Source organism: Quercus robur, chromosome 10 (assembly GCF_932294415.1).
Source record: "Quercus robur chromosome 10, dhQueRobu3.1, whole genome shotgun sequence".
Lineage (NCBI taxonomy): Eukaryota > Viridiplantae > Streptophyta > Magnoliopsida > Fagales > Fagaceae > Quercus > Quercus robur.
The window spans coordinates 15172442-15186802 of NC_065543.1; the positions used below are offsets into that span (position 1 = coordinate 15172442).

The 14361-nt window shown below is 33.9% G+C and overlaps 1 protein-coding gene across 1 annotated transcript; it reads left to right on the forward strand.

Moving 5' to 3' along the window:
* Positions 1 to 276: 276 nt before the first annotated feature.
* On the forward strand, positions 277 to 13308 carry LOC126701780 (prolyl 4-hydroxylase 1). The gene is made up of 12 exons (XM_050400140.1): positions 277 to 540; positions 2091 to 2138; positions 3048 to 3110; positions 3541 to 3593; positions 6911 to 6976; positions 7919 to 7993; positions 9911 to 9985; positions 11082 to 11152; positions 11246 to 11297; positions 11428 to 11517; positions 12412 to 12504; positions 12994 to 13308. The coding sequence occupies exons 1-12, from the start codon at positions 474 to 476 to the stop codon at positions 13105 to 13107; spliced, it is 867 nt and encodes a 288-aa protein (XP_050256097.1). The 5' UTR covers positions 277 to 473; the 3' UTR covers positions 13108 to 13308.
* Positions 13309 to 14361: the final 1053 nt, after the last annotated feature.

Here is a 14361-nt window from a genome sequence, read left to right on the forward strand (position 1 = left end):
TGCCATTCAAAGTGTCTTTTTTCTATCTAAAGAAATAAAATCAAAACATAAAAAGGGAAAATAACAAAAATAGAAGTTTAGACACAATATTTTTATAGTAAAAAGTTATTACTGTACAACTTATCACTTAAATTTTGTCGTGTAATTGTTGTAAAATTATCTAACCACCGCTCAAAAAACAAAGAAAGGTAAGTAAATTAAAATACTTATCCCAAAAAATAAGTAAGTAAATAAATATAAATTTAAAAAAAAAAAATTTGGAAAAACATGCAACAAAAAACAGTGGGCGTTCAAAGTGCTTTCCTTCTGTTTCTCCAAACGAAAATTCTCGGTTCCCCACCGTAGCCGTTTCACTCTCTCTCTCTCTTTGAAGTCCAAAGTCCAAACAATATATTTGTCTCTCCCACCTAAAAAAAAAAAAAAACAGAAGACCAAAGAAAGATAGCAAAAGAAAGAAAGAAAGAAAGGAAGACATGGGTGGGGGTGCGATGAAGATCGTTTTTGGGCTGTTAACACTCGTCACTGTTGGAATGATTATAGGTACTCAATTTCAATTCTTTTCTTTTATTATTCTTCACTATCTACTTATATATATAAAATGATTCTAATACTACTCTATAATTTTCATGCTATGTTTCATTTTCTCTTCTTCACTGTACTACTTCAAATCTTTTGGTTCATTCATTTTCCATCTTTATCCAATATACCCATCTGCCACTTTATTTTATTTTATTTTTTTTAAATAATTCAGTGAGTGAGTACTATCTTGGATCTAATTTTCATCTAATTTTTCTTTTGTTTGTTTGTTTTTGTTTTTGGTTATTTTATTTTATTTTATATTTGTTTTTTAGCTTCAATTATATTACATGTTTTTGCTTGGCTGAGTTGGAACCAAACGTGGGGCTTATATTTCTTGCAAAAAAAAAAAAAAAAAAAAAAAAAGTCCCACATCTGGGTTTTTGGGGGGGTCCATTAATCATTTGAGAGATACAGGGTTTGCCTTTTGTATTATGTTCATTGGTGGGATTTTTTTTTTTTTTTTGAACATGATTTTTTTATTGATTCGAAGTATATTTTAGTCAAAACAGTGTCTTTATGTGATAGGATGTTATTTAGATGTGTGTAAGAGTGTTTTTGCTTTGAAATTAAGTTCTTTGAAGCCTTTTAAGATTGGTCCCAAAGTTGTAAAATGAAAATTGAAAGTCTTGTATCAATAAAAATTCAGTCTTTGTTTTCTTTGTGTTGGTTTCCAGATCTTTTCCTTGAGTATTTAATAATAATTTTACCTTGAGAATTTAAAGTGTTAAGTGCCTGTTTGGTAATGCGTTGACAGCTTTTTCATATTTCACATTTTTTTGGTACGGCCTTTTCAAACAATCCCATTTTTAAAAAGCTGAAAAATGAGATGTACCAAACAAGCACACAAATTTTAGGGTTGTACATGTGTAGGTGGACAGTTTGTGGTAGATACAAATCATATGGTAGATGGGTTCCTTTGGTGATGTTGTTTAAAAAAACTCTTGATTTGAGCCAAGAGCCTTGAAACTCAACTGACACCTTCTAGTGTTTCCAATAGACACGTCCAGGGTTCAAATTCCTCCCCCCATTGTAACTATCAAAGAAAAAATAACTTGATTCGTGCAATTGTGGATGCATGCTTACCTGGTTAATTTAATTGTTTTACCGCTTACTTGTTCTAGAAAGAAGATGTTAATTTCAAGATCACATAATGTCGAATTGGTGCTTTGATACCAAATGTAAATGATGGTTGATGAGGGATACTTAGGAGAACTTAGGGTTTCGTGCAGTAACTTTTTAAATTAGGGATTTTCATGAGTTTCATGGGTTTCAGGTCTAGTGGAAAATTTCATACTGAGAGTAGATTATATTATTATATTATTGTTTGTTTCTTACTTTTCCTAAAGAGATCAAGTATTTTGTACTTTCTTTCTTTCTTGCTTTCCTTGGATTCAAAACGTGATTACATCACTAAAATCACAATGTTGTACATTGAAGTGCATCCAATGCTTAATATAGAAAGCTAGTTTTTAGTATAACACTAATGCTGCATTGTTGTTTGGGAATCGCAGGTGCTTTGTTTCAATTAGCATTTATACGAAGGTTGGAAGCCTCCTATGGTACATTTCTTGGACTTTTCATCTCAACTGCTATAAATTCTGACTGAATATTGAGAGCTCTTATATTGCTTTGCCTTTTCTTGCATGTCTTACTTATATTAAGTGTTTAGATATTATATATATGGGAATTGAATATCTTATTCTTGTCTGCTGTATTTGTTTTCATTTCCTTCTGTATCTTTTGACTCTTAAGTTGCTGTGTAACATTTGGTTTTTATTCTAAAATTATATACTAAAATGAAGAGTTGACACCCAATGTACGTTGGTGCTGTGCTTGAAACATATACTTTAGTTTTGCTGGCAGTTACCAGGTATTAGGGTTTGTGGTGAAATTTTAACTTTTGAAATTACTTTAATGACCTTTTCATGAAGTGAATGAACACGTTTGGGGCATATTTTGGAAGATGGTATTTTCTGAAAATTTTAGGAGTAGGAGGGTCAATTAACTTTATCCAGGCAGGACGGGTGATTGGAAGAGAAGAACTTAGAAACTTTAGTGGAAGGAAGAGTCAGAGTTGCTGAAATTTGCAGAAGATTTGATGATATCTGCAGACTAATTATTTTTCTGATCTCTTTACTTCAGGGAAGTGAGGAACCATTTTATGGTAGAAGTTTGTGGTTTTGAAATTGATTGATGTCAATAATACGGTAGTAACAAATGAAATTTAACAAGTGTTGTTTCATCAATAAACTCATTAGAGCATGTCAGTCAAATTTAGAAAACATTTGTTAAGGAACTTAGTGTCAGCATTATGATATTCTTCTATCTACAAGATTTATATTGTGGATTGACATTGTTCATACTTTAAAAAATGTTTTGGTGCTCATATATATGCTTGCTAAGTTATATTTTGTTTTATCATTAATTTAACAAATGAAATTTAAAAGCACCATTCTTTATGGGTGCAGAGTTTCCATCATCTAGAAGATTGCAGGGAAACGAGAATGATGGCTATCTTCAGCTTCCCAGAGGTCAGTTTTCTTCCTAACTATTATTATGTTTTCTCCCAAAGTTGATTTTGCATAAGAAAACTCTATTCCGCTGTATTCTGCCAACCATAAAGTGGACCCATGCTACAAGTTACTTGTTTTTAACTTTCAAAGCATGGACCCATGTTTATGTATTCAGAGTTTGAATCATTCACTGAACTGTGAAACGCTGTTGCAATGATTTATCAGTATTATGGTCAACATGGGTTTTTTTTAGGTCCCCCATAAATTAGTAATTATATTTTTGCGATTACATATTTAACTGTTTTTAACAAGAAGCTTGATATAGCATCATTTTGTGAAATAGTGATCTTTTTTTTTTACTTTTTAAAATTTTTGCTGCCATAGAATTAGTGGAGTTTAGGAGTACTTTCTCTCTGATCTATTATTTTTACCATTTATCAATTTTCAGGTATTCCCGATTGGAATAATGACAAAGACGCAAGAATTTTACGTCTTGGATATGTATGTTCACGATTTTGTTATCTAATATTATGTTTAATTTAAGGTCACTATATCTCAACCCTCTGTCTCACCTGCCCACCTGAGGGTGGCGGGGTAAAGGTGAACAAACACATTTTATTCTTAATGATTTACATTTTGAAAATTTTGATGCATACTTTTTCTCACTGTTGGAACACCAACCTCTCATATACTTCCATACTCAGTGTCAATAACCCTTCTCCAAAGACATACCCCATAAGGAAATTCTCCCAATTTTGATGAATACTTGATGATTGGGAATTGTGTTTTGGGTTAATTCACATACATATTCATATATTATTTATAAGTGGTAATACAATATTATAATTTTGCTCCTCACACTAATATGCATTCATAATACTCCTCCACAAGTTGGTATATATAACTTATATATCATATAGTCCCCATTTGTTAAATAACAAACACAAACAATTCTTGCAAAAGGGTTTAGTAAACATATCAATGACTTGAGCTTCTCTAGAGATATATGGATTAACAATTACATCACTTTCTCTTCTTTCTCAAACAAGATGACAATCCACCAATGTATGCTTTGTCTACTCATGAAACACAGGATTAGGCGTAATGTGAATTGCTGATTGATTGTCGCAAAATATAGTCACATTCCTTGAGAAGGTGATAATGGGTGTTCGCTGTTCATTGGTTGGTACAGCTGGTTTTCAGAGCTTTTTGAGCAGCACCGGCCTTGTCGGAATCTGAGATAAGTGAACTGCCACCAGCACCATTGGGATCGGCTTTCCGGTATGTCGGAGCAGCTTTTCATCAGTGTGGTGGTCGGTTGCCATTGAGCACCATCAAATCCACCACAATCCAGATCTGGAGCAACCATTCAAAGTTTCAAACTAAACAATCTACATAGATCAAACCCTAAAATATGACTAGCAACACCAACACCAAATCAAAGAGAGAGAGAGAGAGAGAGAAGATTTGCTATCTGAGATTTCAGATCTGGGAGCTCTCACCTTCAAGGATGGAGATTTCAGATTTGGGAGTTCTCACCTTCGATCTGAGATTTCAAACCCAAACATTGAGGAAGAGAAATCTAGGTTGAGAGATTTGAATGAAGAGAGATCTGGGCTGACTTTGACTGAGTTTGTACAGATTTGAGATGGAGGAAGAGATATATGGGTGCTGTGGTGACGGTGGATGAATACTCCTATATAGTTTTCCTTAGTCTACACACCTTTCCATACTTCCCTTTAGCCAAAGACTTTGATGTTTGCTCCATATAAGATCTCCTCTCATAAATACCATAAGAGAAATACAGTTTTGACATATAGCTTAACTAATAACCAACCAAGATTAGTACCAATTTATCAAAAGGTGCACAGAAGAAACTTAGCAATTGGAGAGAATATCTCTAAATAGTCTACAACATAGTATATACCCATTGACATTGCAAATATCATTTTCACAATGCTGACAGCTCTTCTTCCATAACTAACCTTAAATCTTGAATAGACATTTCCCAAATTGTCTTAGAAATGATGGTAGAAGACTCAAAAGAGGTAAAGGCACATAAAAATGGAGATAAATGTGCATATGATACAAATTGAAAAATTGGATGAGAAGTACAAGTGTGTGCTTACGTTTGTGCAAAACAATAGGAAGAGATTCAGGATCAAGAAGTGAATCTCGAAAACTGGGGAGGAGTCTTAGTGGGAGGCAGACACCGACATGGATAAACCTGTAGTGGTCTCTCAATAGAAGTTACTGGAGGAGAAAAAGAAGGTATGTGGGGAAAAAAAAGGACTATTCACACTTTATGTAGAGGAAGAAAAATAAGGGGTAGACTTAAGGAAGGTCACAAAGTGATGGTGAATGGTAGTTTAATAACTCTTATACCCCTTTTGAGTACAAGAATACCCTAGGAATACACATTTGATTGATTTGGGATCAAGTTTTATCACCCCCAGACCTAGATGTGAACATAGTAAGTGTGCATTTGACATCAACTTATTTAGCTTTTTGTTCAAAGTGTGCTAAAGTATACTTTGAAAAAAATGAGAAAATATGAGGTTTTAAAAGCTGTACATAAAAGCTAAAAGCTAGCCAAATAAGTTGGACACAAATAGACATTTAAATACACCTAAAATTTTAAGGCAGTAAATGAAACAATGGTTTTTCAGGAGGCAATACTTTATCAGGAATCTGATCCTCAAGAACAGTGGAAGGCATACGATTGATGAGGAAGCAGGCTATTAGTATTGCATCACTCCAATATGGTTTGGGGACACTCATATGGAATAGCAATGCTTGAGTAACCTCCAACATATGTTGTAACTTATGCTTTGAGCTATGATAAATTACCACTTGTCCTAAAAGTTTAAGTGGATAGGAAATGGTGAATTTGATCACTTGCCATTATTTTCTAACACTTCCCCCACGTGTGGCCTTGAATTCTTCTTCAATAAGCATGGCCCAACATGTCAAGTTTTTAATTTTAAATTGGAGGTAACAATAGGGTTTGAACTCAAGATCACATGTTTTGATACCATGTTAAGTATAGGGGAGTATGTTTGGGGTTAATTAATTACCTAACACACATACATATTATTTATAGGTGGGTAGCTACAATATTAAAATTTTGCCCCTCACACTAATACGTATTCATAACAGTATTTAATGGATCAAGATGGAAACCCTGCCTATATATCATGGTCGCACTCCATTCTAGAGAAATATTACATTTAGTACACACACACACGCTTATACTTAAAATGGTTTGGACTTGCATAGGTGAATTTGGTCAAAATCTACTTACCTGTGCTTGTAGTGGGGTAATTTTGTATCTTCTGATTAGGACAAGTAATATATGTGTTATTTACTAGTATTTTGGTTATTCATTTTGTGACTTTGTGTTTATGTTTGGTTATTTACTTTTATTTTTTTCATTTGTTCTTTGTTTCTTTATTTATTTTTTGGTTGTGTTATTTAGAACACGCTGTGCAGTGGGGTCGGGAAAATTATAAAGGGTATTGGTGGTTTATTGGATGTTGTCCAAAACTTTGAATTTCTCTTAAATTACTGTGATGCATAGGCAATGAGTAGTGCATAACAGGTGTACTCTCTCTCTCATGGATATAAATGTTAAATAGCCTTTCTCTCATTTTTTGTTTAACTGGAATATATTTGGTTTTAATGTGAAATCTTTTTTCTACATATACTTGAATTTTTTTTCTTCTAGAAACAATTGTTATATTTCGTTATGAAGTTTTTTTGGGTCAATTTTTATGCTCAAGGCTCTCACTCTCTCTCTCTGTCTCTCTTAAATCTAGGTCAAACCTGAAATAATCAGCTGGTCACCTCGAATCATTGTACTTCATAATTTTCTGAGCATGGAGGTAAGTGTGTGTGCTATTTTATAATACCTTCTCATGTTGGCATGATAACCCTGGCTCATTATATATTCAATGAAGGCTCGGGTTTGGGGAAGCTCAGGTGGTTTTGAGAAACATAAAATCTAGAGCTGAATTTTTATTTATTGAATCTGTAGAGCTGAAAACTATATGTATCTTCCATAATCCAAGAATTTAAAAAATATGATAGGTACAAATGCCAAAGTTTGTAAACTCCGTAGTTTATGATATTATCCTCACGCTCATGGCATGGCATTTTTTATTACTGAGTTGATAATACTTCCACCAATGAGCAGAGCTCAAATGGCACGCCTTCCTTGTGTAAGAGTAAGATGGAGGGTGAGGTTATTGGTTCAATGTCCATTTCGTGCATGTGTGACTTACCAATCATAATAATAGTAATAATAATAAAAATAACAGATTCTACTTCCCAGGTGTCCGTAACCAGTATCTTATATTATATATAGCTGCAAGAACTACAACTAGGATTTAATTTTTGTTAAAAATAAATTTAAACTAAAAAAAGAAATTAGTGTAAAATGTAGATCATGTAAAGACTTCTTCTATTTCATATGCTTTTAAATGTTGTAGCCAGCATTGTTACAATCTAAGTTCCATGTTATGTAATACTTGATTACATGTTACTCCTTGGTACCTTCCGGTCTAGGCTTATGCAAAATTTGTTTTTTAAAACTTGAAAAATAAATGTTTATCAGCATAAGTTGTGGTAGAATCTTCCCCATACAGGATGATTCCTCTCAACCCAGCAAGGGCTGAGTGCACCAATGTCATTTTTGCCAAAAGGTTGAATTTCAAAATTTGGTGGAAGTTGAAGCTTATCTGCTTAATTCTTGCAGAGTTAAAAAATAGTCTTTTGCAGATGAAGCTACAAAATAGTGTTTCAAGTGAAGTTGTTGGTTTTTACAGGAATGCGACTACCTTAGAGCAATGGCCCTCCCCCGACTTGAAATTTCAACTGTAGTGGATACAGCAACTGGGAAGGTAGGCAAAATGGCTTTTCTTTTCCCTCTATAATTTTTCTTGTTCTTTACATTAAGTAATACTCTTATCTCTTTGTCAAAAATGTAGTAGATTGTCTGTTGCATGAATTCATCTTATTTTAATTTTTTTCTCATGCTTTTTTCTAATATTAATTTTATTTAGATTCTTCTCTTTAAGGACTTTGTTAAACCTTCCAGTTTTGATGTGAATGTAGGGCAAAAGGATCTGATACTAAATCTGACATATGACAGAAACAAGTGAATTTTTGGCTAGTTTCTTGAGATATATATATATATATATATATATATATTTGATAAGTAATTAAGATTTATTGATATCAGAAAAGAGACAGCCAAGTACACAGGAGTATACATGGGGTATACAAATCAAATAAATAAATTACATAAATCAAGTAAATCAAGATTTGAAGATAAGGATTGGTTTCTCCATACTGACTACCAGTCCAATAAGGTTCTAAAAAAGAATAACCTGAGATCAGGCAGAGAACTCTCATTATCTTCATAGCAACTACTATTTTTTTGCCTCCAGATACACCACATCAAACAATGGAGAGCAACTATCCATATATGTCCATTATGATGGTGACTAAACTGACCTTGCCAGCAAGCAAGAAGCTCAACAACAGACTTTGGCATAACCCAACTTACTCCAAATAACCCAAAACCATAGCCCACAGATTTGTAGTAACCGGACAATAAAGGAAGAGATGGTCAACAGATTCACCATTAAACTTGCACATGTAACACCAATCCATAATACAAACTTTTTTTTCCTTAAATTGTCAATCGTCAGACTTTTTCCCAAGGCAGTGGTCCAAACAAAGAAAGCCACTCTAGAAGGAATCTTTTGCTTCCATATGCTCTTCCAAGGGAAAAATTGATCACTAGGGCCAACTAAAAGACGGTAATAAACAGTAACCATAAACCTATTACTCCTATCTGGTATCCATCACATCTTATTCAACCCAATCCCCCTTACAAGAGTGCCATAAATGGTTTCTTGAGAGATATAGGTGACCAAAAGTTGGGAAAGAAGTGAGGCTAAAGGCAGAAAGATTGATTTGGGTTGGATAAGATGGAAACTTGATGGATTTTTGTTGCTGGAAAATAGGATAAAATGTTGCAGGATTTAACCATGGCAGTAAGTTATGGTAGGGTTTAGGAAGAGCTAGAGTTAGGGTTTAATGAGGTAAGGTGAACTTTAGCATTTCAGACTCCCAGCTCAAGCCTCACTGACCCTTTGAGATATCTATAGCAATCACCGGTATCTAGCCAAGATCTGCTTAGATGGCACACTGCTTTGTGATGAATCTCCATAGCCCCTCTGATTACAAAGGCTCACTATGGCTGAAAGAAAATTTGATGTTTTAGTTTGTGGTGATTTTTGCAGTTTTCATGTTCTGAATGGCAATCATTGGTCATGATCATATTCAGGCAGTGGAGCAAGAGAAGGAGGTCCCTCTTGTAGGGCTTTAGTTTTTGGCATCACATTGTTTTTTGTGCTGCCTATGGTTTGTTTCTCATCTTTCTTTCCGCTTATTTAGGCCTTTGTTTGGTGTTAGATAAAGGGTTGGGAAAATTATAGAAGTTTGAAGCAGAGGTAACCAAACCATTTCTAACCAATAACTAGCATCGGTTTTGGTTTGGTTGCTTAGGATCCATGGTTTGTTGGTTCCACCATTTCCCAAAATTAGCACTTTGGTTCAGTTATCTCCATGACAACCAAATTCCCTGTCATCATCCATTTACAATCAAACAAAGAGCTCTTGATTTTTCTCTTTATTTGCATAAATTATACTCTCTTCATAAAACATTACACATTTGCTTTCCTTTCAAACTCTATATAGTTTTTATTTTCTTAACTTGTAATGGCTGAAGTATGTTGTCCTATTTTCAGGGAATTAAAAGTAGTGTAAGGACTAGCTCAGGAATGTTCTTAAATCGTGAAGAAAAGAAGTATCCAATGATACAGGTTGGTTTGCTGTCAGAGTTAGTCTTCAACTTTTTTAACTATAATATCAATTCTAATCACTTTTTAGCTTCTCTAGAAGATACTGAAAGCTTGTTTATTTCCTCTGAGGTGCTATGCTTGTTATTAGTGGCTGTGGTTGTGGTCCTGTTGATGTAGAGCTTATTTATTTACTGTCCATTGTTGTTTTCATTGTTTGTCTGTGCTCATTTCTAACAAACAATTGGACTATAGATATATATTTTTTCTTAATAAGTTCGGACTGTTTTGACTCTAGATTGAGGAATGGTGTATGGGTGATTTGCAAACTTTATTGGAGAAGGCATATGCTTGAACAAATGGGGTTTTGGAGCATGTACTAATGGTTATTTATTTTATGGAAAAACATTTTTCTTTTCTATTAAAATTTTCTGTTCACTTTTGAAAACTTGTTCAAGATGGACCAACTTACAACTTGTTGGCCATGGACAATAAGCCCTTTTGGAAGAATGTTTTATGAAGATTTGCCACCTCTGCAGGAATATACTGCCAACTTGAGATGTCTTCTCAAGGAACTTATATTATATATATGCAAGCAACAACTGAGGAGTGTTATTTCTAACATTTTGAGAAGACATCTCAAGTTGTTTCTGAGGGGATCTCATCCACAAGTTTTGGATCATCACCTGATGTGATCTAGCTTAACTAGCACCTCCTCCTCCTGTAAGAATAGGATGGGGGATGAAGTATTACTTATTAGCATCAAAACCTAAATCTTTTGTCACAGCTATTTTGCATAATCATACAGCAAGAAGTGGAGTAATACCTTTTTAAAGTCGCACCTTTGCATTTTATATTTGGGACTTAACCCATCAAGGAGTGTTGCCTCCTCCTAGTGGCAGTTAGAAGGGATTTAAGGATAATGAATGTCAAAGTATGGTTAAGATTAAGACCCCAATTTCCAACTTTCTGCAAAGTGCGTCACACATAGACAAGCTTCAGTATGCAGTTGATATGTACACTACTATTTCCATTCTGTATTAATTGAGGCAGGCCTTAACTTTTTGTTGGCTGGTAGTAACTGATTTTGTGCTGTAATATTCTTTTTTTGCATGATCAGGCAATTGAAAAAAGAATTTCTGTCTATTCTCAAGTGCCAGTTGAAAATGGGGAACTCATACAAGTATTAAGGTAGGGATCTAATTTGCATACTAGCGAAGTATTCTTTGTGAATAGGAAGGCTGATATGTGTCAGTATCAAGGCTAACATTTGCAGCAGCGCAGGTATGAGAAGAGTCAGTATTACCAACCGCATCATGACTACTTCTCTGATTCTGTAAGTTATTTAGCCTTCTTAAATATTGGGATAATTTTCTTTACAGATATTGCTCATCAGTTGTCTTAAAATCTTTTACTCTTTTGTTGTGAAAAAAATCAAAATCATTTTCCCCCTTGTTTCATGTCAGTTCAATGTGAAGTATGGCGGTCAGCGCATAGCAACAGTCCTCATGTATTTAAGTGATAACGTTGAAGGAGGAGAAACATATTTCCCTATGGTAATTAACATATAAAATTTGATGCTTAATTTCTATGTTGTTTCTTTAGATAGAGGAATGGTAGAACTAATCTTGCTTTAGGTTATTGAGAACTTTGATGTTTTCATTTTCAGAGAAAATGACAATCATCTTATCATAATTGTCATATTTGAGCCATTTTCCAACTTATCTTGACAATTTTCATTTCCCAGTAACCTTTGCCTCAGGTTTCTGGCTTTGCCGAAAAAGAAAATAGAAAATGAGCAATTTAAATAACCAAACATGCCCTGAACTTTTCCTCAAATGAATATATGCATAACATATGTATCTTTTGATGTGTCTGTTTGGAAGTCCCTTGACCTAAGGACAATGCCTAGGAAAAAGTTGTTGGACTGTGGGTAAACTCTAGTGCCAAGTTGGTCCTGCAGGTGGTTGACACACAAGTCACCCTCTGATTAATTTTCTTCCTTCCAACTTGCAGATATTTATTTATTTGTTTATTTTTTTATTAAAAAAAAAGTGATCCATGGTCCCGATGACCTTCAAACATAGGCACCTCTAATATCACCATCATGCACTAGAATAATGAATTTCAACAAAATATTTTAACAGGATCTTGGGCTTGATGACCTGGGTTGTTGAATGGTCTGTTGCTGGGCACCAGCCTAAAATTGGGTCACTAGCTGACCTGAGTATTAAACAAGACTATTGGATTGCAGGCTAGATGGGCTTGCTCAAGTACAAAAGAAATAGTCATACCATCAAATAGAACAAGTGGGGTTGGGTCACTTTTGAAGTTAAAACTTTCATCTATCAGATTGTTGATTTTCTCTCCATTTTTGTCTGGGAAAGTATTATATCTTCTTGAAGTTTTGTTGCATAATATGCTTAAATTTTTTACTGATTAATTCTCAGGCTGGTTCGGGTGAATGTAGCTGTGGTGGGAAGAAGCTCAAGGGGATGTCTGTAAAACCAAATAAAGGAGATGCTGTGCTTTTTTGGAGCATGGTTTGTTTCCTTAATGTTTCTTATTAAGTTTGAGCATTTTTTTTATGGTTCTTTATTGAAATATGGTCTGCAACCCCTTAATTGTTTAACAATGACAATGTAATGCTTGTCAGAAATAAAAGAGGGCAAAAGAGAACTAGAAAAAAGGAAGGGGGGGGGGGGGGGGGTGTCTAAGCTAATATTTGAAATATTAGATAATGAATATTAAACCTAGACGTAAAACTGTAAAAGAATGCCCCAATATGGTTTTCCCCCCTTTCGCAATAGTTCTGTGATGATTATTAATATATAAAAAAATTAAAAAATTTAAAAAAAAAAAGAAAAGAAAAAAAGAAAAAAAGATGCTACATATAATCAATTATAATTTTCTTTACTAAATATCATGATGCTCCAATTATAATTTTTTTTTTTTTTAATTAAGCTTTCTATTTAATTGTCGGGCCTAATCATGTCTATGTTTGATTATTTTACTTGTCTTGATTCTTTCAGGGACTAGATGGACAGTCGGATATAAATAGCATACATGGAGGATGTGAGGTGCTCTCAGGTGAAAAGTGGTCGGCTACGAAATGGATGAGGCAGAGAGCTCTCTCGCCACCATAGCTTTACCAATACAATCTCTAAAAAATATACTAAAGGGGTCCCTTTACATGGGTTTTTTCTTTTCCCCTGGTAGATTGGACACATGTTTAAATGGTCAGTGAATGTGAATAATGTCAGATGTAAGTTATAAATTAAGCCTAAAATCCAAAAGTGTTGGTGAAAATACCAAATAATCAAAGTCCATATGATTAGCCAGAGCGAGTTAAGGACTTTATGTTGTCACATTTTGTGGCTCCAGTGTAGATACAGGGCCTCCTCATGGGAGATTCTAAAAACACTTAAAAATTACATGTTAGAAATAAGTGACCTTTTAAGTGAAGAATATAAATTTTTTTTTTCACTGGTTAGAAATACTACATAAATACCCCACCCATCCCCCTCCGGTGCTTGAATTTAGGTCCCTGTGCCCCATGCACCTAAGACTTGGGAGGACAACATACCTTGTGGTGAGGAGTATAATGTTGTTCAAATAAAAAGAAGTAAAAGAGTGAGATGCTTCCAATGCACTATATTTAAAGTCTTTGATGGTTGAATAGGAAATCTAAGATTCAATCTCTGTCTACACAAAAAAATTGATTGATATTTTGGTCTAATGATAAAGAGTTATTATCAGAAGAGTATGCTATAAATTGAAACTATTTTTTTTAAAAAAAGTACTTTGCCTGTAAGAAGGAATACAATTTTGGGACAGTAGGTTACAAATTACCCCTTTCCTCCTCTCTGTCTCATGAATTTCACTTATACAAGTATATTCATTTTATATATTTTCTCCTTAAATGAAAAGCATGCACATATCAGTCTAACGTGTGTTCCTTCTGTTTAAGAAATTTCCCATATTCAGAAATTGTTAATTCTAATGTTTTTGATGAAGCCAAAAGGAAAATATAAACCCAATTTGGTATTCAATGTCAATATAGGATATAATAGCAATTCTTGTCCAACTTCGGTTATATGGGGAGAAGGGGATTTAGAAAATTTAGTGGTTTATGAACCTGAGAAGAGAGAATAATGTGTTTAGGATATTTACATTACATAATATAGTTTGGAAAAGGAAATTAATTATTGAAAATGCCGACTTGAAGGATTTATGAGGCAACAACAAAACTAAAGAGTGTCAAACTTATATATATATATATATATATATATATATATGTATATGTATATATGTATATGTATATATATCTTGTAGTTTTGAGTGCATTGAATTTGGAGTGTAATTTTCTCGTCTGGGACAATCCATCCTTGCATGACCAT

Bases quoted from the DNA above. Each gene is read 5' to 3' on its own strand.
- LOC126701780 (XM_050400140.1), top strand. From the start codon at position 474: ATGGGTGGGGGTGCGATGAAGATCGTTTTTGGGCTGTTAACACTCGTC. The intron at 3,594-6,910 runs GTATGTTCACGA...TCTTAAATCTAG, and splicing joins GAATTTTACGTCTTGGATAT to GTCAAACCTGAAATAATCAG. The intron at 11,298-11,427 runs GTAAGTTATTTA...GTTTCATGTCAG, and splicing joins ATGACTACTTCTCTGATTCT to TTCAATGTGAAGTATGGCGG.